Below are 26658 nucleotides of genomic sequence, written 5' to 3'. Positions count from 1 at the left end.
CCCTTCCACTCAGGGCTGCTCTCTATCCATTCTCTCAGCAGCCTGTATTTGTGCTTGGGATTGCCCCAGCCCAGGGGGCAGGACCGTGCACTTGGCTGAGTTCAACTTTGTGAAGTTTGCACTGGCCCAGTCCTTTAGTAAAGGAAATTTCTGGAAAGATAGTGTTGTCAGAAGCCATGACTATGAAGGCTTCACTGAAAAGGCTGGATCAGTGCAGCTTTTGAGTGCACTCATCATTTATTTTGCTTGTCTGACCATCTGTACATTAAGCTGATGAGCTCTGATCTTGTCCTTTTTGCCCACCTTCACCTATATAGAAGTTAGTTTTTCACAGTGCCACAGGCTCCTTCCCTGGGCTCTTGCTGTCAACTGACAGTGTAGGAAGAAGCAGCATCTGCCATGACCAGATCCAGGGCTGCTAGGTTTTATGATCATCTTATTGTCATAATCCTCATCATACTTACATCTGGTTAACATTTAACTTCAATTGTAAGGCTTCCAAGGCTTGTTACTCAAACTGCTTAAAACATGCCTGTTTTGTACACTGTCGATAGTAAGTGCTGAGAGCTGTGTTTCAGGAATATGTTCCTTCCTCCAAGGTTTGATATCAGAGCCTTGGACTGATTATGTTTTGATCCTCTTGTATGTATTGCATTAGACAATGATTTTGAAAACCTCAGCATAAAGTCTTCAAATGTCTGTAAGCATATGCAACTAAAGGTAGCCTGGAAAGTACTCATTGTAGATTCAAACACAGTGCTGTTCAAACAAACCAATAGGATGTCACAATGACTTAGGACTTAAACATTAAAAACCTTTAGTATTTCTAGTAAATCTTGTTTTGTAGGATTTCATACGTGAAGTTTGCTTTAAATGGTACTAAATAAAAACCAGAAAGTTAATGATTTGCAAAGCAAAGCCATGAACAAGAGTAAAATTATTCCACCTAAGTTTAATTTCATATCCATAAACATATACCTACTCACAACTTTACCCTCTTGATGTATCTTAATTTTTATTGACATACGAAACCAACCAACCAACCAAAACCACACAAAAAATCCCCAATAAACCAGTAGATATTAGAATTTAATTCCAAGAGTTGGAGTTATCAACTGACCAGAATTAGCTTAACATGTAAAACTAAATACACCTCTCCGAGTCTGAGTTCAAATTGTCTCAAGTTTTCAGGATCTGAAGAGGAATATAAAGAAATACCTATTGAAATGGGGAAATAATTGCTTTCTGCACTTAACTTTTTAAATCTCTCAATTTTGTGTTGCATGTAGAACATATAGCCATATGTATATGACAGTTATTTTTGTTTAAAAACAATATATATATACATTCTTTTAGAAACACAGCAAAATTCAAACTTAGCAGGAAAATGTTAATGTTTTTGCATTATTTAGTCCCAGTATTGCCAAGAAGTCTGCCCACACAGAGTCCCAACAGATGCTAAACATATAGAAAGGCTGCCAAAAGCTGAAAGCATTGCGTAGTCTCCATCTCACATTATGTCATTTAAATTCAAGTGTTAATCTTTGCCTAGTTTATTGCAATCTACTAAACTGAGAAAAGGAGATTCCATTTTAGTGATGTTTCAGACTCCTGAAATCTTTTTTTTCATGTATGTTAACTAATTTCCATTAACTTCTAGTTTGTAATGTTACTGAAATTTGGTTAAGCAAGAATAACCAGATTTAAAGGAAGTCCTGAAAAAATAATTCTTGGCCATTGCTTTATATATATGTGTAAATAATACTAGCTGATTTGCCAGAAGTCTGTAGAGGCTTCAGAACTCATAGAAGACTTAAGGATGATTAAGATAAAATGTTGTCCACATAAAATAAATATGAAAGATGGACGCATGTTCTGCACTTTCACTCGTCAGTAGTGGGAATATGCTGGTTGAAATTCACTGAACATACTGATAATTCGAACTCTTTGTCAAAGACTTTAAAAACTGTTTACTGTGCAAAACTGTCACATGAGTAAAGATATCTAGGAATATTAGAACTTCTATACCCTCTAAATTATATATCATATATAATATTTCTGCTTAGTCAACTGTAGAAAATATTGATGATCTAATAAGGCTTAATACAAATATTCTTTTATAAATCACCCTAAACTGGAATGCAGAAGTCTTAAATAAAAATTATTCTTTTATACTTGTGTAAGGAAATGGAGGGAAATAAAGAGAGGGTTAAAACTCAGTGCAGATTTTTTTTCCCCCTCCACTTTCAGTTTGGATGGGAAGGTTCCCTCTTTGTATCTAGCGCAAAGAATATACTTCACCCTCTCACTCAAACAAAACTCTATTGAGGATAAATTGTGTGTGCCACAGAATCACAGAAGGGCTGAGGTGTCCCATCAGGTCCTGTGGAAGCGTTTGGTTCAATATACCCTTAGTTAATCCTTCGTTATTTAGGGTGTCTTAATTTTTCCATGCAGAGTAAAAACCAAGGCAGAGAAGGCATTGAGTACCCTATGCCCTTTGTCACCAGGTCTCCTGCCTGATTCATCAACTGATCCGTGTGTTTCTTTCCCATTCTGCGTGTTGCCCTCAATATAACTGCAGAAATCCTCCTTGTTGCCTCTTACTTTCCTCGCCAGATTCAGCTCCAGATGGGCCTTGGCTTTCCTCTCTCTTTCTAATTAATTCTGTATTGTTTCTGACAATATAAAAAAGGTGAAGGTTTTCCTCTTTAGCTAGTGTCTTCAGATTTCTGAAGACTGAAATGCAGTTAGTTGTAGTCAAAATGGCTACATGTAGAGAGTGGCTGTTTCTGAGGACAAGCTTCCCCTCTTCATGAAAGCAGTTTTTAGCAGCTTCAGTTTCTTTTTGTGAGGAAAGCTTTGGAGTTCCCGTGTTAGATATAAGGGAAAGCTTATTTTAAACTGGATAAAACTGGTAAGGAGAAAGATTTTTTTTTTTCAGATGGTTCCAGCAAAATGAAAAAGAGAAACTGTAAAGCCAACTCACCCTTTCCTAAATCTCAATGTTATAGTTGTTAGATGACATCAGCTTTAGCGATAATAGTTGTAAAATATTTATGTAAAATGCTAATGGCAAGTTACTCCAAAAGTGTTTTGCAGAACATGCCCTGGAAGCAGGGATTTAAGAGGTAATAGAAGCACTTGACAACTCTTAATGAAAGCAGTAGCTTGAAAATCACACGTTTCCAGGCTTTGGAGTGTGGTGTTGTAAGGCTTTCAAAAAGTAAGAGAGGTTCGCTAAAGCATTCTTTTTGCATTCATGTTCTTGTGAATTGAAATGAGCTCCTTTGCCTGTCTTGTAGAAGTGTTAGCAGAGAGGCAAGTGTTGAAAGAAACAACAGCAAGTTCAAGCAGTGGTGAATGCAGAAGTAGTAGGACTTGTTAGATGAAACAGAGAACTTGGGCTCCATGGCCTGTTTTGCAAGAATGTATAAGTATTAAAGAATGCTTAAAGTGATGTAATGGAACAAGTAGCCAGAAGGGTGTCCTCCTGGATTTGGTTTCCTAGTAAATGCAAAACCTGAATTTTATTTGAGGTTTGAAAACCTTTTGATGAACTCTGTGCTTTGAGCACAGCTGGGGTGATTTATGGCTTTGTGATTTCAATCTGTAACAGGCAGAACTTCACTGGGTTGTGCGGCAGTTTTGAATTTTTGAGGTTTCAGATGCAAGTCATTAGCTTTTTCCAGCCCTTCATTTAAATCCTTTAGCAGATACAATTCTTCTTCCAGCTGTTCATTGAGACATTTCAGAGAAATAAAAATGAAGCAAAACAAAGCAACCCCCACAGCCTGCTAAAGAAGCTTCAAATAAATAAATGTCAGTTCTAGTTTCAGTTCAGTTTTACTTACCTACTTTAATGCTGTAGTTTTCAAGTCATATATAGTATTTTTGACAGAAAACAAGTTACCAAGATATGAGTTTCTCATACTAAGTAGGGGTAACCAGGCTGTGCCTTGAAGGGATTGTAACACTTGTTTCTATCAGGGCTTTGCTTGTTTTAAATATTATATCTCTGTGCTAAGTTAATATAATCTATACTTTGCATATTGCTGCTAATTTGAATCATGCCAAAGCAAAGAAAGCATGTGAAGCACTGCTTGCATCTGAACTGGAAGGTTTATTAGTTGTAACTGGAGATAGCATGACACTGATTTAGCTGGAAGACCAAAACAGGTCAATGCTATTAGTCATTCTTACTTCCCTCGCAATTAATTTGCAATTATTTACAGCAAGTCATGGAGAAGCTCAGTGAAATACTTTGTAAGTGCATTGCCACTGTTGATCCAAAAGGCCAAGTGTTACTTTGGGCGTGATAACTTAAGGGATGAAATGAGGTGGTCAGAGAAGGTGCATCCTCTCTGACTATCAGCATACTGGTACATTAAGTGTGCCTAGAACCATGCTCTGTCCCTGAGGGCAGCTGTCACGGGGAAGCTTGTGTCTGTGCTGATGAACTCTCACAGCCCATATCCAAAATGGACCATGGAGGGTTTTCATTCAAAAGGATTCCTGGCGATTGCTTGGAAGTGTGCTAGCTGGGCCAGATCAAAACCTTCCAGAAGCCTTTCTAGCAATTTAAAACCAGGTACAATAGCAGGGCTTGGGAACATTCCTGGAAGCATTTTAATGTACAAGTATTGATGTAGTCTCAGTGTCTTTCAGGATGGTGGCAACATCTTGTTTTCCATTAGCTCAAATAAAAAATTACTCTAAGAAATTCAGTGTATATTTGCTATATGAGCATGAAATGTTGCATATGCTCCTGTTTCACTGTCAACTTGTATGTGTGTTGGGCACTAATGTCTGTGGATGGCCAAATCTTTCCTGACAGTTTGTCAGGAACCCACTCTGCAATACGAATCTGATGGCTTGATGCAGATGAGACATAAGATCTGTTTTGGCCTAATGCCAAGAGAAATGGCAGGGAAAAAAGTGTATTTCAGTACACATCATTCTTGAATCAGAAACTGCTAGTTGCAGCACCAAGCATATTTTACAGAAAGCAAAAGTAAATTCATTGTGGTTTTCAGTTTTTACTGCTCAACAATAAAAACTCATATTTATTCAATGTTTTTATGGTACAATGGTCTTGAAAATGAAGCTACAATTCATGATTAATGCCATGCATTTGCTTACATCGTGGTGGCTTGTCACATTGAGTCAACAAATAAGAATGTTGTTTTCTTGAGAAATAAGTCAGATTTCCATGTGCAGAGCCACTCATGTCACACACTGAACTTTCTCTGTTCACTACACTCAATTTCTCCTGGAGTTTCCTCTTCTGTAACTATCTGACTTACCGTGATTTATATTCAGTGAATATCAGAACCTGTTTTCCCACTTTCTAATTAGAGCAGACATACATACTTTTTAAAGGTAATCTGGGAACTACTTCAGTATGGTGTTTAAAAACATACCCCGTTGCAAGTTTGAATTTTAAATGAAGAATGTATTTTTATGCCTTAATGAAGTATGACCTTTATACCCATGAAAGCTAATAATACAATATAATTTTTCTCATGTTTGTTCCAGGGCACAGTTCTAAAGTGTCTCTTTCAGATATTAGTTTTGAAAGTACCTCAGTGCCTAAAAAGTTACCATGTTTTTCTGTTTTCCTTTTTTCAGCTGTGGGACCTACTGCAGAAGTTGCAGTTCATCATGACATACATTGCTCCCTGGCAGATTGCCTGGGGATCGTCGTTCCATGTTTTTGCTCAGCTCTTTGCAATACCTCATATCCTTTGTAAATTTGTTCTTCTTTATTCTTAAATTCCTCTTCACGTATGTAAGTGTTTGAACAAGGTGTGAAATTCCTAGGTAACTCATTTTAAAATGTGAAAATGCTTAGAACGCATTCTAAGAAACACAGTTTTCTCTTTTTTTTTTTTTTTCCCCCCCCTGCATAGCATCTGAAACTGGGAAACTGAACTGTGATTCAAACTGGTGTGTTTATCCCTGCTCACTTCCCACCCAACCACATTCTGCAGTTCATTTACTTCCCCAGTCCTCAGCACTGACTTTTGATGTATCCACAAAGAAATATTGTGACACACGCATTGTGAAGTGCTGGGCTTATGGCTGACTGAGCTCACAAATATTAATTCCTTTCTCAGTTGCCTCTACTTGGTATCTCAGATACAAATTCATTTCAGTAAGCCATTTTCTGCTGCAACTGTCCTGACTTTTTTTAAATTTTATTTCAGAAGCAGGGGGGTTTTAACATTTTAATGCAAATTTTTCATTGGGGTGCCAAGAAGCACTCTCCTTTTTAACATTTTCACTCTGTTTTATGAGTAACAATACATATTCATCAACACCAAAGCAGTCCTTCAGAAGAAGTCTGTTTCGGGTTCTGTTCCAGGGCTGTGAATATTGAATTACGAGTAGGGGGAGTAAAACATAGAGTTCAGTGACTCCCAACTGTCTTTATGGTTAAAAAATGTATATTGAATTTTTTGAACAAAATTATTTTAATTCAGACCTACTGAAGAGTTTAGTTTGTACTGTTTATTAGACACACTTAAGTCTTCGTCCTTTTCATTGCAGGTTTGGGGTTTTTTTTCTTCCCTTGAGTGATTTCTTCTCTCTGCTCTTTGCTGTGAAACATGTGCACTGTTGATTAACAATGCTTGGGTTTCTAGATAGGAAGAATAAAGAGTGAGAGTCTCGGACAGAAGGAAGTGCACACAGAATAACTCTCAGAGGGAAAGCTTTAAACTATCTACTTAATGGAAGGAAAGCATTATAAAAGCAGTGATCTAAGAGTTTTAGGTGTTCTGTAGCAAGTCATTCCAGAATTTCACAACAAAAAAATATTTTCATCTCTGTTGTAGGTGTGAGTTGCGGAAGAAGTGTTTATGAAGTTATTTAGCAGAACTTTTAAGAACTGAGATTATATTTCAACAGTTTCCCTTTGGTCACAGATATTTTGTGCAGGGGTAACTTTGCTCTCAATAAAAGTACCAATTAAATTTTGCAAAATTGAAGGTAGTTAAACCAGGGTTTAGTTTGTTTACAGAGCTATTGCCAAGGTGATCTAGCCTAGCTTTCTATTATTTGTATTTGTAGTATGCTTTGTAAATGTAAATATGTCTTCTAAAGCAATGTTGCAATTAAGTTAAATGGTTAAATGCTGAAGTTACTATTCCCACAGCAACAATAACTCTGCCTCTTTGCACATTATTTTTATTTGTTGTTATCATAACCCTGCAAACAGTAATGATGAATGCACTTTCCAGTTTGCAGAGGCACTAAGCCTGCCATTTCTTTGCAGAGTTAATTATTTGTGGCTCTTGATTGCTTCAATCACGTCTGCAAACAGGATGTAAATTTTTAAATTTCGAAGTGCCTCAGTGAACTTCTGCTATAGAGCTCAGTGATAGGAGTATTTCAGCATGCTTTCATGCATTCAATTCCAGCATGCAGGGCATGAAAGGCATCATGTGTGGAGCTTTCCCTGGTGGAGGTTGTGGAGTTTCTACCATTAGAGGTCTTCAGGAATTTAGATGAATGTCTATCAGGAATCATGTAGGTTTAGCTGATCCTGCCTGTGCCTGCTAGATGATCCCTCAAGGTTTCTCTTAATCCCAGAAGACCAGGAATGGGAATGGGCTTCTGGCTTGAGGAGAGATCTGCAACTTCACTTCCTAGTGTTTGAATGGGTAAGATGAGGTCATACATGTATAAATATCAGCACACTGAGAAAGCCGGTGTAGGTTGTAGTTCAGAGGAGGATTTTACCTAACAAATGAACAGTGAAATGGGGTGAGGGAGGTACACAGGAAATTAGATTTGGGACATAGTGCAAAAAAGTATGCTTGTAAGTTTTTGACACTTCTGTTTTTTACTTAGACATAATTAAAGCATTGCTATTGAAAAAAGATTTCAATTAAGAAACAAATCAGATACCCTCAAATAAAAAATCCCTGATGACAGATAATTGCCCACTGCACCCATCAACTGTACATAAGAGAGTCAGGCTTTAACTTGCTCTTATGGCACACTTACAGATATGAAACAGTTAGTTAAAATCACTCCTCACAAGTCAAATGGGAAGTGCCTTCCATCATCCATTTAGTAGAGTGTTATGCCTTTCAGGAAAAAAAACCCTGATGCTACTGATTAAGTCTCAGACATGAACAGTTCTTACTGGAGTGAAAAATTTCTTAACTTATGATGTTGGTAATTTTTCATGATTAATCATTATACTAGAATGTGCTTTTAAAAAAGCAGCTTGCTTTGCTGTCCTTATCTGTCCTCTTTGTTCTCTTTTCCTCTCTTCAGCTCCTATGCCTCCTTCCCTTATCTGACACTTGTAAATACTTGTTCATCTTTCACAGCCAGTGCTGGGTTATGACTACAGTGTAATGTGACAGTTTAACTTTTCTGATACACTTGCTTTCTGCTCTGTGCTCTCTGTCACTTCTTAAACTTTAGACTCTGAGGGCAAATCATTTTTCGAACTCTCTAATGCACGAAGACACCATTCCAGACCATTCTCTTTTAGTAAGTTTGAGGGATTTGAGAGATATCTTTTGGCCAGCATTTGTTTTTAGATTTTGCAAATGGCTTTGAAAGCATGGCTAGCTAGCCTTTGCATGGAAATGCTCTACCAAGAATTATGCTACATGGGTTAAAATGTTTTTTTGTGAGGTCTCAAGAGACTGTGGGAGACACATACAGTATATTGCTATAAGAGGGTAGGCTAAAAGACTCTGGCTATTGGGTGATTTGACCTGAAATTTAGTTTGAGATGTGCTTGATCACTGTACCTGGGATAGTGGTTCCTTAGTTCATGGCTTCTTTACTTTGCCCCTTCATCCCAAGAGAGATGTAAGGAAGGACAACGGGTCTCATATGCCAACTTGGAGGTCTTTTTCCTTAGATTTAATGGATGTGGTATGAATTAATGAAGAATTTAAGCCTAACATTTTATTTGCTTGCATTTATTTTATTTATTTTATATTATTTTATTTATTTATTTTGATTTGCGTCTTTTTCAGTATCCTTATCCATCTCTAACTTGCTTCTCATCAGTCTGAAATACTACCTTACATTTAAAGTAAGCTGTGGATTCAGGCACTCATTGTGATGTTTATGTATGATATGTACTATTCCCCTGTCCTCATCTTCTCATATCTATTTCAAAAAGTATGAAATGCTGAACATATTTTGCCTGCTGCTCAGCATGGATATTAAATTGTCAGTAAGAATTAACATGAAAACATGACTTTAAACCAGCAAGTTGGATTATGGAGGCGTCTTTTCTCCACATACGAGGCTATTCCAAAACAAGCAGAAACTCACAGAATGGAACACTGGACACAGTGAAACCAAGACTCCAATGCAGAGAACAAAAAATTTCCAAGAAAGTAATTTTTTGGTTTGGGGGGTAGAGGTGGGGGTTAACTCTGTATCAGACTCTGGAAAGACACTCCTGTGGTATAGAAGGTACACTAGGTAGCTGGGAAAGGGCACTTAACTGCACTGCCTATGCTCAGGATCTGTCCTGAGGCAGAGCTTAGGCAGGGACACCCTGATAATAATCTACTCTGTTCAGACATGTCAGCTCTGTCACAACTGTGTAGCATTGAAGAGCCACAGATTACATACTGGTAATGGGTAATTTGGCACTGTCTGCCTTCATTTCCTTTACTTACCACCTGTTTGGTAAAATAAACAACAACAACAGCAAAAAAAAACAGTTGAAAGAGTGTTTTAAAATATAGTGAAATCATTTGTGTTACCTTAACTTGCAATTTTCAGACTCTGCTATGCTTTTTTTTCAAACTCTGGCCACTTCAGTCTTTTCTACACCACTGAGTCCATTTCTGGGAAGTGTCATCTTTATTGCATCATACGCAAGACCAGTCAAGTTCTGGGAGAAAAATTACAAGTAAGACTATCTAAAATTTTCTACACTTGTTATTTTTAAAGATTTTGCTCTCATTAGTTTCATTTCTAGAGTCATTACTATTTCATGGTTATTTGGTTAATTCTGGAAATGTATGTAAACAAAAATTGGTTTGTTACAGATGAGGTGTCATGTTGCATTTGTTGCACAGACATACAGTAATGGGGCTGTGAAAAAAAGAATTAGTAAAACTCTCAGTTGTCAGGTAGCTAGTGTTAGCAACTAAATCTGTGAAGCCTTTGGCACAAGGATTCATACTGCATGAATATATTTTTATATTAACTAGCCTGATTAAATGTTACCCTTTGGGATGGGGCAGGTAACTCCTGCAGCATAGTGATGGTGCTTGTGCGTTGTCATTAATTGTTATGTCCAATCTTGGAGCTTGACTCAAGAATTGGCTATCAGATTTTAGCTGCCATTCATTTAGTTTAAGAAGAACATAAAGATTTAGTAACTTCTGCCCAGTAGGATTTGAAAGCTCTCTGTAACTGGGATCTAATGGGCTTCCAAGAAGAGTACTGGAGAGAGGGAACCACTTCCTTTTCCAGGTAGAGGTAGTTTTTGCAAGGGATGAGCATCTGCAATGTTAGTGGCTGGATTTAGTGAGTGGACAGGGTGAGTCCTCTGAATCCTGTGCTCTGGGCAGTGCCTGAGCTCTTCACCCCCTACTAACATGTAGGCAGGTTCAGAGTAACTTATTGCAGCTACAGAACAGTGACATGAGACACAGAGTGAAAATTATATAACTAGAAATTCCAGTGATTGATTTTCCATCTTTAGGGAAAAGGACCTGTTTAATTTGAAGAGTTTTGTTTTGTTTGATTCTGAGTTGTGTCAAGTGAGTAAATATGTACTCATCTATGAAGAAATTAGTCAGACAGAGCCAAGTCATATAGAGAGGCTTTGTATTTGTTTCTAAATATGATGAGATTTGCGGATATCTTTCAAGGGGAGCTGAGTTTTGTTCACTGGGGCCAGATTTTAACAAAATTTTCTCTCACACATCTTTTTTATTGGGTAAACATGTTAATTATTTCAAGGGAGTGAAGTTGAGGGCAGTTACAGAAAGGCAGGAAGCTACCACTAATCCCACAGACAGCTTTACATTTTTGGATGAAAACTTTGAATTGTATAAAGTAGGAAGTGGGAATTTTAACATCTGCTACACTTGAATTCAACCAGAGCACTTTGAAGGCCTTTAGTTTCTTTTCTAGGTACCAAATAGAAAATCAAACTCAGGTGTAGGCACATCACTTCCATATAGCTATGTTAGTGTTGAGTCTCTAGGTTATTGTAGAAGGAAATAGAGGTGATCATCTGTATTTGCTTTTGGGTTGTCTAATCTTTTGGGACAAAGTGAACAGAAGATACTCAAAGGAAATATCAAAAAATGGTTGATGCTTGATACTTTAATAAGAGTGGGGGGTGGAGTGGGGTGAGTGTTGGTGTCTTGTTCTCATCAGTAGCAACCATCTGCGATTCTCTCTAAGTGAAGTGAAGAAGCTGGTGCTAATAAATTTGGAAAGCAAGGTAATTATTTTATGCATAAACTGTAAAACCCCAAGTGCAAAAAAATCAAACCATTTTAATACTTTAATCCACCACTGCTTGTCCTTGCAAAATAAACAATAGCTACAACTTTGAATTCAGCATGAAAGCTTAAGTTACTCTTTGTAAAAAATCATGCTTTGTTGTTTGTTAGAAATTCTAGTGTATCTTTTAGGATCTCACTTAAAGCCCACAGTCTTACATGTTAAAAACCCTTCAGGAGTAGAAAACAGCCTTATAGATTATTCAGATTGTCAAAGTGAAATAAATGTTTGCCTGAACCTGTGGCATCCCACAATATGCACATATATGATGATGACTCCTAAATTTGTATTAATTTTGTCTCCTTTGCCTTGCTTCCATTTCAGTATTTCATTGCTCACATGAGAAAATAACCAGAGTGAGTAAGAGTAGGACTGAAAACCTCTTTGTTTATTAGAAGGACACAGTGAAAAGACAGAAAAAATCAAGGGGAGGGAGTGATTTTTTATTAAGAATAATGACATTTTCTACCAAATACTTAAAATAGTTGAATTGAGTAGGCGTTGCATTACTGCTTTGAATTTTGACCTTTCAACATCCAAAAAGTCAAAAGGATGGCATAATTGCTTTCTTTTGGAGCTGTGTAGTTAAATAGGATGAGGAGCTTGAGCTGGAATGGAAAGTTGTTCTGGCTCCTGCACTCTCTTTGGTCTGCAATCCCTTATAGCCAGATGTGCACTGAACTTTAAGGTCATCTAAGACAGAACAAACAGATGGGAAAGCTGATGTACAGACTTCCTTTTTGGAGTGCCTTGACAGTTAGTTTTCCCAAGTTCAGCTCAAGGTATTCATGGAAAGTCACAGGCATGGGATAAGCTTATACGAAACAGAAGCTCTCAAGTTTTATTTTTTTTCCTGTTTCCATAGTCATTGACAGGAATTTTTGCTCAGAGGAAAGCTACCTTCAATGTAATTTATGTAGCTTTTTTGTTTTGCCTGCTTTGCATACTCATTTTCAAACACTTCCTCGCTTGTTTACATTTAAATGAAGTTAGATTTCGTCAATTCCAGGGTTATATTTTTTATAATTTAATAAAAATTTTAAAAGTGCTCCATCTATTCCTTTGAGTGTTGGTTTGGTTGTCTCTATCTGGTGTTTTCTGGGTGCATACATACATATCTCGCATTTCCAGTGTTTCTTTTAGTCCTACTTTTTCTGCTGGCTGAAGAGGACTTTGAGTCCTCAGGTTTCTGACTGGGCTTCTGCCGCTCTAGATGATGTAAGCTGGAGCTGAAAGTCTTAGAGAATTAAGGTGATGGTTTGTTTGTCTTTTCAAGGAGATGGAGGAACTCAAGTGGGTAAAAAAAGAAAAAGAGATTAATTTTGATAGTGAGCAAACTGTGAAATTCCTAACAAGCTCTTCAAAATTCAGGAATCATACTGTGCCTGTTTGTGCTCTTGCAGTGTGTGCACAGAGCATGGGTGTTCTTCCCTGCAATCAGCAGATGCTGTTTATTTTTACTGTGCACTTTGGTACTCACTGCATGCAGAGTCTATCACACTAATACATCACTGAGGTCAGGGATCTTTTGGGGGCTAAAAGGAAGGGTGATTTTAAAAAGAAGAAAAAATAAAGAAGGTAAGAAAGAACAACTTCTCATGCAGTCACAGTTTTACAGCTTCTGCTGCCATTGCTGAAAAGAGAGGGGTGTAAAATCTGAAAGTTTGTCTGCTCCTCATGAACTGATCACCTTGTGGGAGTTAACTATGAGAAATTTTCTTTCTCTCTGTTTTTGTGGTCGTTTAGTTTTTATTTGTTTGGTTTGGTTTTTTGTTTTGGTTGGTTGGTTTTTGGTTTTGTTTGTTGGTTTGGTTTGGTGTGGCTTTTTTTAAAGATTGGTGCAACACTGCTGTTAGCCTGGGTCCTACTTCTCAGTTTGAAGAGTGCTATTTTAGTCTTTATTTTCACAGCTGTTGGAATGATTAGGCTGTAGATGTCAGAGAGAGAAAAGGAAATAGCAGTAAATCTTATTTAATGTATAGGCACTTTAAAGCATAAAGTGTTTGTTTAAACTCTGTTGTTCAATTCCCCCGCTTTGCTCTTTTTCCTGGGATACTTTGTCGTGCTGCAGCCTGACTCTGTCCTTCTCCTCCCTTCCTCTTATCTTGCTTTGTATCTTAGATATGACAATGGACAGAACAGAGTAGGAAGTTTACTGTCATTCCCCAGTGGGTCTAATTGCTGGATCACGTCAAGCAGCTTGTTCTCTGCTGCAGCTGTGACTTGTCCCCACAAACAGCAAACTGCCACCAGGAGTCTGGAGATTTGGCTGTTTACAAGCTGCTCATCTCTCCTGCACCTTCCTGTTTCTATTCTTCTGATTCAGTGCCTATTTTTGGGTAAGGCACAGCTTGCATTTGCTTTGAAGCGTAGTGAGTGAATTACAGTGCGGTGTAACTGAATTAATTAGGTGTCTCTAAAGAGGCTGCAATTAAATTGCCAGTTATCTCAGACTGGCATTACAGGATGCCTCTCTGTGTCTGAGGCTGTGAGCAAGCCTTTCTTTTTTCCATATTTTTAAAACGTTTCACTGTGCTATTGTTCCAGTTGTTGTGGTCTGGAAAATAACCACATGTAAGGTTAATACAGCTGGGAATTGAGGGTAAGGAAAACCTGCCCTGCTTCAGATGTAGTGCAGGTGGCTTTTTCTCTTTTCCTACCAGCTCACTTAACCTGCCCATTGTGAACAGCATGCACGTGGAATGGGAAGAGGTTTTCCCAGTGTACATGTAATTTGAGTAGACCCACATTATGCACGTGTGTGGGAAAAGGAGCTGGGAAAATTACCTGTCTGCTCCCTCCCTTTTTCACGTCACATGTGTGGGAAAAGGAGCTGGGAAAAGTACCTGTCTGCTCCCTTCCTTTTTCACTTCAAATAACAGGCCCTCCACTTATTTTTAACACCACTCTAGTGCATCTGGTTTCCCTGTGAGCTTGTTCATCTGTTACAGCTGTTAAAACCCCTGCTCTGAACACAAAACATCATTCACCCGTAACTGTCCTTGGGCCTTGTTTGGGTTCTGCACACTCAGACCTTTCAAGTTGTTCTTTTTAGGACTGGATTTCTTCTTTTTATTCTCTTCTTGCTGTGTTGTTTGACTTTTCACATGTTCTTAGACCTCCATAGTAGTGATGTTTACAGAGGAACAACTGCAGCTATGTTTGTAGTTCAGTAATGGCTTGGACATTGATTTATAATGAATACTTTCAAAAAAGGTACATGAACCTCTGAAGACAACATTTATAGCAAAGCCTCAGCATAAGAGAACCTTTTTTGCCCCTAGTTGACAGGAGATACTGTTTGCCTTTTTTCCTCAATATCACTTCAGAAACATTATATTCTGACTATTGTCACTGCCCTACTTATGGTTCAAACTTACTTAGGGTTCAAACTTTCCTGAATATTTCCAGCTACCTGGCAAGAAAGCCGCATTGCAGCCAGTTTTACTTTTCATTGCGACTGTGTTAGTTTCTTCCAAATTGATTTTATTTCTCTGCTAATCTTTGTATTTCTCTCTGTCTGCTTCTATTTCTGAACTGTTTTTTATGAACTGACGAGAAAGGAGCACGAGTTGCATGACTTCAGAGTGAACTGAGGTTCTAGTGCCTTTGTTCAGAGTTATTACTCATTTGTGAATGCTAGCTCCTTTGATGACCACGGTTCTTTTAAGAGAGGTCTTCACTGAGTTGGCCTCAGGGATCCTACAGGCTTTTATTGAGAGTTGAGTTAATTTAGAACTCTGCAAAAATAGCATAAATAAGTATCAGCATGTAGATAAAACCAAAATGGGTGCTTATTAGTACCTTGGACTAATAAAAGTCAAAACAAATAGAACCAATGAACTAATGGTTTTTAGTCTGAATTTTTGGTGTGTTGTCTTGAAATCAGAAGGGCTGACGGGTCCTATTTACAAATTCACATGTAGAATTTGGTGAGAATCTCTCTGGAGACTTCAAAGAGACTTAGATCCTTGAGAATCCAGCCTGTCCTGAGGGATGCTCAGGCCTGACTTGTGTATCCTTGAGTATAGCATTCATATGGATTGTAGTGGCACTCCCTGGCTGGCAGTGGTGTAAAAGCTGAAATCTTAGCAAGCTGCTGCTATTTTTCCCTCTTTTCTCCTCTCTTAAAACTGGCAGATTTCCCAATAATTATTAATTGGTTTTTTTTTTTAATGCTTCTCTGTTTAAACAATGAGTATAAACTGGTCTTTTGGAAGTTGTGCCCCATTCTCCAGGTGCATTTGGGGCCATGGTTCTGGCACTGGCAGAGAGAATAGAGAAAACAAAAACGTTTGAAGAACAAAGAACATCTTTGTCTGTACTTCAGCCTTAGTTCTTCATGAGCTCTCTGAAGTTACATATTATTCATTAGGCTTACTCATCTGCCTGTCTTCTCAAGACCCTTCCTTGTCTCCTCCCTGCTGTAGTGCCTACCCACTGTATATCTTCACACTGCACACCATCAGTACTGCCCATTGACTCATACCTGCAACACTTGCCTGCTTTGGGAGTCTTTAATCCCTTTCAGCAGGTGTGTAGGGCTTCGTGGTGTGACAGAGCCACAGCACTCAGGTGTGGGAGGTGTTGCTTCAGGTACAGTCTCAGGCGAAAATAAGCCCTGCTAGAAACTGCCTTCCCCTCAGTGTTTTGAACTGTAACTCCCCTGTGTGCATGTGTGCCCCTTTGGCCACTTGCTACAGCATGGAGGTATTCACACCTCCTCTCCAACCCAGCCCTCAGCTCATCACTTGACTCCGTGTGTGGAGTCACACTCAACTGGGAAAATGTGAGAAAGGATGGGCAAGGAAAACAAGGCACCTTTAGTCAAATAGGTCTGGTATTAAAGTAAGTGTTTTTTGAGTTGCCTAGATTTTCACCCTCAAGGGAGGCTATACAAAACTCAAAGATGTAGTTTAACTGTTTGGCAGTATCTCTCTAACTGGTAACATCTTTCCTTCTCAAATTTTTGCCCCTGGCAGTCAATAAAACAAATTGAGGCTAATTGAATAGGAACCATATGTGTGATAATTAATTGGGAGTGCATTCTGATTCAGTGCTCTGTAGTTCCCTGCCGAGTTAAAGATGCATTCACAACTCAGATTCACTGAATCATTCTAAGAGGAGAGAACAGAGACAGAAGGGAGACATCAGAAAGGGAGTGCATGCTGAGATCAGGAGGAACACAAGTAGAGATCAAAACCATAAGTGGGATAAATGAGCAGGGGAAGAGGTGGGCAAAAAAAGGAAAAGGCATGCAGTGAAAACTGTGAGGGTAATGCAACAGACATTGATAAGCAAGGACTCAGACCTACAGAGGGAAAAAAATCATGAGCGTGATAGAAGAGGACTTTTAAAGACATTTGGAAAGGAAGGTAGCAATAGGACATAAGAGAGATGGGAATGGACTCTAATCAGAAATAGGAAGCATGTTATATTTTGAGGGCTTCTGTGGACATACAGTGGCACTAAAAATTTATAAGCTCTTCATCTAAAGATTAGCTTCCAAATTATGTAAATCTAATGAGATCAGTTTAACTCATGAAATTTCTGTCATGTTGAATATTGGAAACCTCTTGAAATGGGTTCACTGAATTTCTGTAAGAATAAGTGTTCTCGGGAAGTGTTCATCCTATTCACTTGGATAATGTAGTTCCATGTCCTCTTTTAGATTTAATGAATCAAACATTTAGGGGCAAGCTGAGGTTCAGAGTACTAAACTCAAACCTTCCAGTCAAGGAAATGCGTATTAAAGCCACATCTATCAAAATCTGAAAACTAGTAAAGCTGAGATCACAGAGGAGAAGTTCAGCAAGTGTAATAATCCTAACACAGGTGATGTGTGAGTTGTGTACAGATAGCTGCTGGGAATAGTTCATGCTACAGCATGCTCAAGCCTTGGTTATCCCCTAGTGTACAAGAGTATGCACTGGACCCAGATTGCCTTGGGGGTTATAAGAGCAAAATGGAAACTTATCTCTTGTTTCTTTCTGAGATAATGCGAAATGCAGAATTATGTCACTGTTGCCACTTAGAATTGCCTCTGAAACTTTGTGCTTGTTGGGACTAGGTAAATACTGGATGAATGCTAGGGAGATATTTTTTAAGTCCTTTGACTAGAAGTGTTTGCTCTCAAAATAACAGATGTGTTTTCAGTCTGAAGAGTACTGTAGAGGCTACCATAACAACTGCTGTAAAATATTAACATTCTCAACAGTCCTTGAAATGAAAAAAATCGGTATTAAAAGTTATCCCTGTTTTAGACTGGATTTTGTACAGTTGCACAGTAGCAGTAAATTTTTTCTTGTTTTTCAGCATAGTGTCACTGATGCTGTGCTTGCAGACTTACAGCACTGGAATGGCTTGGTTTGCTTCCATTTTGCCCCCCTTCATATTTTGTTGAGACGTATCTATATGGAAACCCCTACAGTGACCTTAACCAGTATTTCTGATATAGGCTTTCTTTGAAAGACATCATTCAGTGTTTTTTGTCCTAATCTTGTATTTCCTCATACTTTCTTGCCACCTCTGTTTCATTATACATACTACATTTTATTATTAAGCAGTCGCTTTTAGTCTGAAAGTGAAAATTAAAATATCTTAAGTATATGCTATTTTAGTACTGCAACTGAAAAAGCATGAAAACACATTGCTATCAGCAGTAAAGAGTATGAAGAATGAATTCTGAAATGCCTTGTTGTCTTTTCCTCCTTTTATGATGTTTAAACAATGTATCTCTGTGTGGAGTCGAGGAGGAAAAACATCTTGGCCTCATTTGCTGAATCAACTCCCAACATTTGTTTTGGTTTGGTTTTTTTTCCCTGTCTATTCTCTCTCTCTATCTGGTGAAAACTCCAACAGGATGTTTCTCATCACCTCCTTTCTACTTTCCAGGTCCTTAAGAGTTTTTCGGGCTTTTGCCACTTCACTCACGGGCTCATCAGCCAGTGCAAAGCCCAAGGGAATCAGTCCTGCAGAGCTCTTTGTCCAGAGCTGGGCAGAGCTGGGCACTGCCTTGTACCTTTCCTGTAATCTTTGTGGTGGCTCATGATGGGACGACCAGAAAAAATAACACTCACTCGCACTATTTCAGATGCATGTTTTTGTGTAATGTAGTTAACAAATTTGCTTTTAAATTGAAAGCACTTCTATCAATTGCAGACAGCAGGATCCAGCTGTGATGCAGGGTCTTGTGCTAAGCCCCATCCTCACAGGAGCATCAGGGTCCCAGACCTTCTTCGCTTATGCAAGAGTGAGCACAAACTCCAAAGTGCAGTTGGAGTAATCTTTCCACTTGTAAAGCTTCTTGTGTTGCTTAGTACAAAATATCTGAAGATAGTGATTAAATGCCTTTTAAAAGAAAAAAGCATACTTGGACAAGGGGAAAGAAATTAAGTAGCGCGGTAGCTAAATAAGACAAATGCAGGAATACTGGTGACATTTTGGTAAAGCATTAGTGAATATTTTAAAGTATACAGATGTTTAAATTACCTGACTTGCAAATAAGAGGTGAATTCCCCAGCTAAACCTTTGAAATGTCAGAGCACTTAGGTGCACTGTTTAATCCATGTTGGGGCACTTTTGATCTCAAATTCACATCTTGCATTTTCATCTATATTGCTGCAGAAGCATCGAACGTCATCTTCAGGAAAGGTGCCAGAATATGCCAAAAAAGCATGCAGAGTAGTATCTCAGCAAATTACCTCAATTCTGGTTTTAGCGCGTACTAAGAAAAATAATAGGTAACAACAACAAAAATAAACCCCAAACCAACCCTCCAAAGCATTTAAAAAAAAAAACACAAACCGCCCCCCCCCCCAATAAACCCGAGAAGCTCCCAGAATCAGTTATAAAAACTTTTTTAAGAAAATAAAGAAACCCAAAGAACAAGAAGCATTATTGATAATAAGATCTTTCTGTGTTTTAAAAGGATGCTTCAACAGTGCTGTCTTTAATAAGTGGGACTTATACCTTAGCCCTCCCCCAGTTTCCTAGTGCACAATCAAAACCACTTTATATTCATAGAATCATAGAATAGATTGGGTTGGAAAAGACCTCCAAGATCATCAAGTCCAGCCCCTGATCCAACTCCAATTACTATATCATGGCACTAAGGGCCACATCCAATCTCTTTTTAAAAACCTCCAGGGATGGTGAATCTACCACCTCTCTGAGCAGGCCATTCCAATGCCTGATTACCCTCTCTGTAAAGAATTTCTTCCTAACATCTAACCTAAACCTCCCCTGGCAGAGCTTGAGCCCATGTCCCCTTGTCCTATTGTTGGTTGCCTGGGAGAAGAAACCAACCCCCACCTGGCTGTAACTTCCCTTCAGGTAGTTGAAGAGAGTGATGAGGTCACCTCTAAGCCTTCTCTTCTCCAGACTAAACAACCCCAGCTCCCTCAGCCTCTCCTCACAGGACTTGTGCTCAAGTCCCTTCACCAGCCTCGTTGCTCTTCTCTGGACCCGCTCCAGCACCTCAATATCCTTCCTGAACTGAGGGGCCCAGAGCTGAACACAATACTCAAGGTGTGGCCTCACCAACGCAGAGTACAGGGGAAGGATCACTTCCCTGCTCCTGCTGGCCACGCTGTTCTTGATGCAGGCCAGGATGTTATTATTGTTAGATGGCCCAGTCAGGGTAGGAGAGGAGGAAAAAAGCATGAAAAATAAAAATCAAAGTGAGTGATCAGGAAGGAGAAATTGCCTATCATTTTTAAAAGATCCTTCTTTATCAGTATGAGTTAAAACTAAGGTGTATCTTCCATTCAGCTGCCCAGAAAACCTGAGTACGGTTGCGCACGCAGGGTCTGTCAGCCTTTGCTGTTACAGTCCACTGAAATCATTATATGTTTTAGATTAAATTGATATAAAACTACTTAAGTATTCTTAGCCTTCCAATTAATACCGTCATTTTTGCCTCTGGTGTCCTTCAAATATTTATGGGTGCCTGCTTATTCTGCCATGTCATTCTCCCCCGCAGCGTCACATCGTAGCCTACTGCTACAGTGTTTTTAGTGCTAAGCCTTCCGTTTATAGTGCCAGCAGCATCAGACATTCATATGAAAATACTGAGGATTTTTTTCCAGATTCCCATGAATAATCATAGGGCTGCAGCACAGTAAAGTTTCTCTCTGTTAGATTTGTCTGTTAGATGTCATGGAGAGATGGATTAAAATTCATTGGACACAGACAAAGAAAAACTTTGGATCCACCCTAGAAAGGCATCTCTGCATCTCCCAGAGGGGGACTGCTTTTCTTTGTTTTGTTCTCTTTCAAAGTAAGGATCCCATTTTTCACAGCAAGAATCCTAGAAATCTTGAATTTGTGTTTTGGGGCAAATCTCAGCATCAGCAAGGCAGATAAAAGAGGTGGAATTTTATTTTGATCTTCTGGAAATAAACACAGCAATGATTTATTTATTTTTTCCCTCAGTTTGCCTGATTCTCACCATACACTGTATGTTCCCCAGACTGCCTAAATCCCCTTCAGCCTTTTTTCTACCTTTTTAAGGAAACTAGGGGACTGGAGTGGGAGAAGAAAATCTTTTCAGGCAGTATTTTTGGATAAGGGATTATAGGAAGTTACTTAATCTTTTTGCGAAGGGAAGCGATGGTTATAATGGCTTGAACAGTGCTACCCAAACCAGTGGGTTGTCTCAGTGTCCATGTAAATGGTGGATTAAAAGATCATGAAATAGATATTTCAGGAATTAAGCAGGATGTTGACTTTAAAATTGCTGAAGACTTGACTGAAGATTTTCAAACACAATCACTTGCTCACTAGGGCAATTGCCGAAGGACCTCCTCTTGGTTTGCATAGAATAATGCAATTCAGGAAGAAATTCAATTACTGAACTAATCATCACATTGGATGAGTGGTAACAACCAAATTTAAAGGAAGAGGCCACTGGAGGAAAGCCCAAATCACCCACTAATCCCAAAAGTTCATTTTGAGAGGTCCTAGTTGGGAGGGAAAAGCCCAGGAGTAAAGGCATTGTTGGTTTGATTGTTAGGCTTAGTGGATTATAGTTTAATTCTATGCAAATTCCCATGGCCTTCGAGAACATACAAACATAGCTTTGGTTACTGGTAATTGTAGGAGACTTTCAAAATCCAAAATGGATTACTTGACTGCATTTCCTCAACTGAATTTTAGGACAGAAGTTTGCTTTACAAACTGCCTATATTACCTTTGGTCTTCAAAAAATGGAATAAAATTATATTTCAAAATACCTGTATAAATATTTGTGTTTTTCTGATAGTGTCTGAAAAGGTAAATCTTGTCTCATGTCCCAAGACCCATGTTTTAGTTGCTTACACAATTGTTACTGTGCTTGGAATGGAGGATAAAGCCCCAACTGAGCCTGGTTTTGTTTTGGTTTTGTGAGATCTGTTTCCTTCCTTTCTTCCCAGTCAGGCTGCGTTATCGGTTTTGGAGTGTCTAAAGCACTTATGATTTTCCCTGATTATTTCATGCATCTTTCTCTCTAAATAAAAAAGGGGGGAAAGAAATGGAGCCAGAGCTGCATGCTGGGCAAAAGGATTCCTATATATTACAGATCGGAATTTTCTGGGGTATTGGTTGATTTGTATGGGACTCAATATGCCTTAAGGACAGAAATGCTTTACAGGTTGGTAAAAATTAGGGTAAAGAACAGTATTAATATGTACTTCATAATGCCACTGATTTCAGAGGGACTGGAAGTTAATAAAGAGTCTCATAATGTTAAAACATATGCATTTGGAAATCAGCAGTGTTTCTCTACTGAGAATAGAAAATTGATTTAATTCCCTAACATAATGTTTATGCTTACTCTTGCATATGCAGGTGGATATGTATCAGAGTGGAAGAATTCTGACAACCTTTTTGAAGTAAAATCATTCTCTATATTCCGAACTGCTTAGAAGGCCCTTCCCCCACTGCCATTTTCTGTTGCATAGGAAATGAAAATTGCGGTTACAATAAGCTGAACCAACCAGAAGCTGGCAGATAAATAACACATCAAATAAGTTGTTAATATATGTAGATAATGTCCTAATATTAATTACAAATAATTTTAATTAACACTCTTATTTTCTCCAATTGTGCTTTTTGCAAAATAGAGAACATTCCTTTTTAAAGCAAAAACCAGTTGGTTTTGGTAGGGAACTAAAGCAATTCTATTCCTCTTCTGTCCACTAAATGGAACCCTGTGTGCAATTTTTCTGTTGATCGATTTCCCACAGCTTTTTGGGGGAGACTGTAGGGAGTGAATGAAAAGGCTTTCTAACATTAGGGATGTCAGTGGCCTCCTTCCCACAGTTGGATTCAGCATGAGCTTATAGCTTCAGCTCAGAAACTTCCAGCCTTTTAAATAACTCGTGTATTGACACATGAAATCCTGGGAACAAAGTACTAAGATGAGGACATGAAGACTCTCAGAGAGTCTCTGCTGTGTTTCAGAGACTTGAGTTTATGCCATCCTTTTTCAGTGTTATTTAAACTGTTTGAAAACCTTCCATATAACTGATACCCTCTTTGGTGCAGTCTCCTTGGGGCATGCCTTAAGTTCTCATAGTGAATAGCTAAATTCAGGCTTTTTAAGTTGACTGGCCAACCATCAGCCTGTTCAGCTATGACCTGTGCTCCCCACCCTCATGAGCCAGACCCTAGCCAGTCCCACCTAGCCATGCCACCCTCATCGCCATTCGACCAAGGACACAGTGAGGACCATGCCTGGGTGTCTCCCTCGGTTCCCATGCCAGGGGAGATGCTGCTGTGGCACTTTTCCCCTGTGCTTACAGGCTATTGCACAGATGAGGCTCTTGCCGCTGTCGCACGTGACCTTTTACTGACTGTTGTTTGTGACAAAGAGCTTGGCCTTTCCCTGTTTTTGTGCTTTAACCCCATTTTCCAAGGAATGGTAATATTTACATATTTGACTGACAGATCTTCTGCTAAGGCTAGTGGCTGAGGGCAAAACTCTTGAGGCAATATTCTTAATAAAGTGTCCTGAAATCACTAAATGCTCCTACTAGCGCAGTGTTTCCAGGAAATTTATATTTACTGTAGTGTTTCAGTTGGCCAGACTTTCACTTGTACCCTGAAGGCTTGGGAGGTTCTTTGGACTTGAATATCCCTGGTCACCACAAAATCCACTCCCTTCTGTTTAACACATGCTGGCCCAGAGTGATTGACTCATTCCTTATTTTCAGACTCTATTAGTGTTGTTACAAGTAGTAGTAAAAGCTCAATTCAATCTAGCTTTCAGTTGCTTTCTTTTTTTGTTTTGTGACCATTTTTCCTGGTGTAATTTCGTTCCACCGCTACAATCAAAATACTGAGAAGAGAATGTGCCATTCATAGAGGAGACAGGGTTACTGTCTGTATGGACTAGGGCCCTGTAATTTACTCTTTTTCAAGGAATAAGAATGATCAGGGACACTCTCTTTACTGTCTAGCTAAACTAAGTAAAGTGATTTTTGTTGTTGTTTTCCTCTTCTGTTTGTTTTGTTTTTTTTTTTTCTCCACAAATAATATTTTGGCACAAAGCAAACTCCTTGAGCCCAACAGTTTCCCTTAAGGCTTAGAAGGGAAGAAAGACTGATTAAATTTTCTTTCTATTTGCTCTTTTGGTGGCACCTGACTGATGTGTTTCTGAAGCCAGTTCAATTATTTAAGTACATAGTGTTATGTATTATCACAGATGCCAAATTTTGAATGTATTGTGCCCAACAAGAAGGAAAATGGGGAAGAAAGCATTTGAGGAAAAGGAGGAGAGGCCACAGACACTTCTGTGTGCTGATAAGCTATAATATCCATAGCAATACTGACTTGAAATAACTGTGTATGGCTGATGAATGGATTAGAGTGTGAACTGCATAATGATATAAACACAAAATGAGGATATATGTTAAAAAGAAAATCATTATGTTTATTATGAGAACTGTATTTTTTTAAAAAAGAACTGGCTGTACAACATGTCTTTATTTCCAGCACCAAAAGATCGGACCATTCCAACACCAGACTGGCAATTCAGATCGAAAAGGATGCAGGTATGGCCTGGGAGTTTGGGTGTCTTGTTTGATTTGCAAAATGTGATGTATTTACACTGGTGAGTCTTTGCTGGGGAAGCTAAAGAAATGCAAAAGTTTTAAATGTTGTATGAACAAACCAAAGCATTTTGAATGTAGCAGAGCACCAGTTTAAGTCATGGGACCTGACAAGTAAATTTGCTCTTCCGTTACATGTTGCTGATCAGATAGTGTGGGGCTGGGAATTGTTTGGTTAATCGTAACATTGCTGTTTGTGTGGTACATGCAGCAGACACCCTAGCTGGATGCGGAGGTCATCTGTGGGCAGGGAAAGGCTTTGGAAAAAAGCAGCGAACAAGTGGTGCCCCTATTGCTGAGCAGTTTGGGCTGACAGGTGTCTCCTCTTCCCTGGACAGAAACCTTTTTGGAGAAGGGGAAAAGGGAAATTGAAAAATTTGCAAGAGAAAAAAATAGGAAAGATGGTGGGCTGTTCCACTGGGTATCAGTGCGTTAAATGAGCACCAGTCCATGGCCATGTAAAGCACCTCCCCAGGCCACAGCAGTGGTTCCTGTGAGACTGGGAAGTGAGAGCAGTTTTTGGCAAGTCAGTGGACACAGAGAGTGTGTGGTACCTCATCTGACACACTGCAGTGCCGGCTGGGATAGAGCCCTTTTCAGGGGAAAACGATACCAGTCTCTCATACCAAATCCCAGCACCAGTGAGAGAGGCCAAGGTTTCATATATGGAGTTCTTCTGCTTTAGTGTTCTGTGGCTGATTTTATTTTGCTCCTGAGATGGCAGGGGCTTCTATTGTGAAGTTGGAAGTTTACATTTTAATTATTGCTGTTATGCCCCCTCCTCCTTTATCCTTATCCATTACATCAGTAGCATGAACAAATACATGTCTTCAAGCAGAAAGGGGTGAAATCCAGGGTGTCTAAGTAGGCAAGAGAGGTATTAGTAATTTGAAGCATATATAGTGCTCTTTAATTATTTATCATTTCGAGGCAGGGAGCTAGGCTGTTTCCCAAGGCCATTCTGTCATCTGCTAGCAATAACCTTTAGCATTATTATAAATGCAATAAGTTAATTATGTTTTAAATCCTGTAGCTCAAGCAAAACATTACTTTTGTTTGTGTGCCTAAAAGATTAATTTCGTGACTTGTTTAAATTTTGACCACATATATTCCAGGAGGTGTATAGCTGAGTTTATCTGCACGGGCATACACACACACGTGGACATACATACCAGGGCTGGCTGCTTAATGGCCACAGAAATGAAAAGCAGCACAGTTACACACTCACTCCTCCTCTTGCATTGAAGAGCAATTTGCAGGGGAAGCTATAGCCTCTGGAAATATCCTCTTCTGTTTGTTTTGTTTTTTTTTTTCTCCACATTAGATCTGCTCCTAAACATGCACGGTGTACCTGTACATAGATATTCACATATACCCTCGTACAAATAAACCCACAAGGTATTGGTTTGTACATGTGTTCATGCACCAGTATTTTAAAAGTGTTGAGGGTGAGACATTAATGCATTATGAAAGAAAAAAGCAGTTCATAGGTCAAGCATCTATTATGTAAAAGAGTGCGAACAGAAGACAACACCACGTTGGATTATGTGGCACTGTCTTGGCATTTGTGAAAGGTTCAGTTCCTTTCACAAATCACCATCATAAAGTGATCCTTTTAATCCAGTTAAATGACATAGACCTTTATGAGATGAAACTTCTAGTCTGGAATGGGGTGTTTTGGCCATTTGGTCCAAGCAATGTTTTTAAAGTGGTAGCAATTTTAGTGGTGAATGTTTCATTCTTACTCAATGTACTAAGTAAACTCCTTTAAAATAAGTATCCTCATCCAAATTACCAGCAGATACTTCATGGACAAAGCCTTGAAAAATTCCTGGAAGTCTAAAAGAAAAAAATACCAACAAAAATCATTGGAAGCTGTGGGACCAAAGTCTTTAAAAATCTCAGAAAAAAATATTCAAATTTAAACATATGTACTGAAATAATAATGATTTCTGTTTTCTTTAAATCAAAAACAGTATACAGACATTACCTTGGCATTGCAGAGACTTTCAATGTAGCCAAAAAATTCTTGCTATTCTAAAACACAGAG

At 38.8% G+C, this 26658-nt stretch overlaps 1 protein-coding gene across 1 annotated transcript in view; it reads left to right on the top strand.

Moving 5' to 3' along the window:
• PCNX2 (pecanex 2) overlaps positions 1-26658 on the top strand; it is a 156679-nt gene that overhangs the window by 92301 nt on the left and 37720 nt on the right. The window contains exons 22-24 of the mRNA XM_027896657.1: positions 5632-5740; positions 9772-9901; positions 24493-24551. Coding sequence (XP_027752458.1) covers positions 5632-5740; positions 9772-9901; positions 24493-24551 — 298 coding nt within the window. The remainder of the gene's footprint in view (positions 1-5631; positions 5741-9771; positions 9902-24492; positions 24552-26658) is intronic.

The sequence above is a fragment of the Empidonax traillii genome, unplaced genomic scaffold (genome assembly GCF_003031625.1).
Source record: "Empidonax traillii isolate 1590-97213 ecotype Southwest subspecies unplaced genomic scaffold, ASM303162v1 scaffold507:size695108, whole genome shotgun sequence".
NCBI classification, from domain to species: Eukaryota; Metazoa; Chordata; class Aves; order Passeriformes; family Tyrannidae; genus Empidonax; species Empidonax traillii.
The sequence above is the reverse complement of the archived record's forward strand: the minus strand, read 5'-3'. Positions and strand labels throughout refer to the sequence as shown.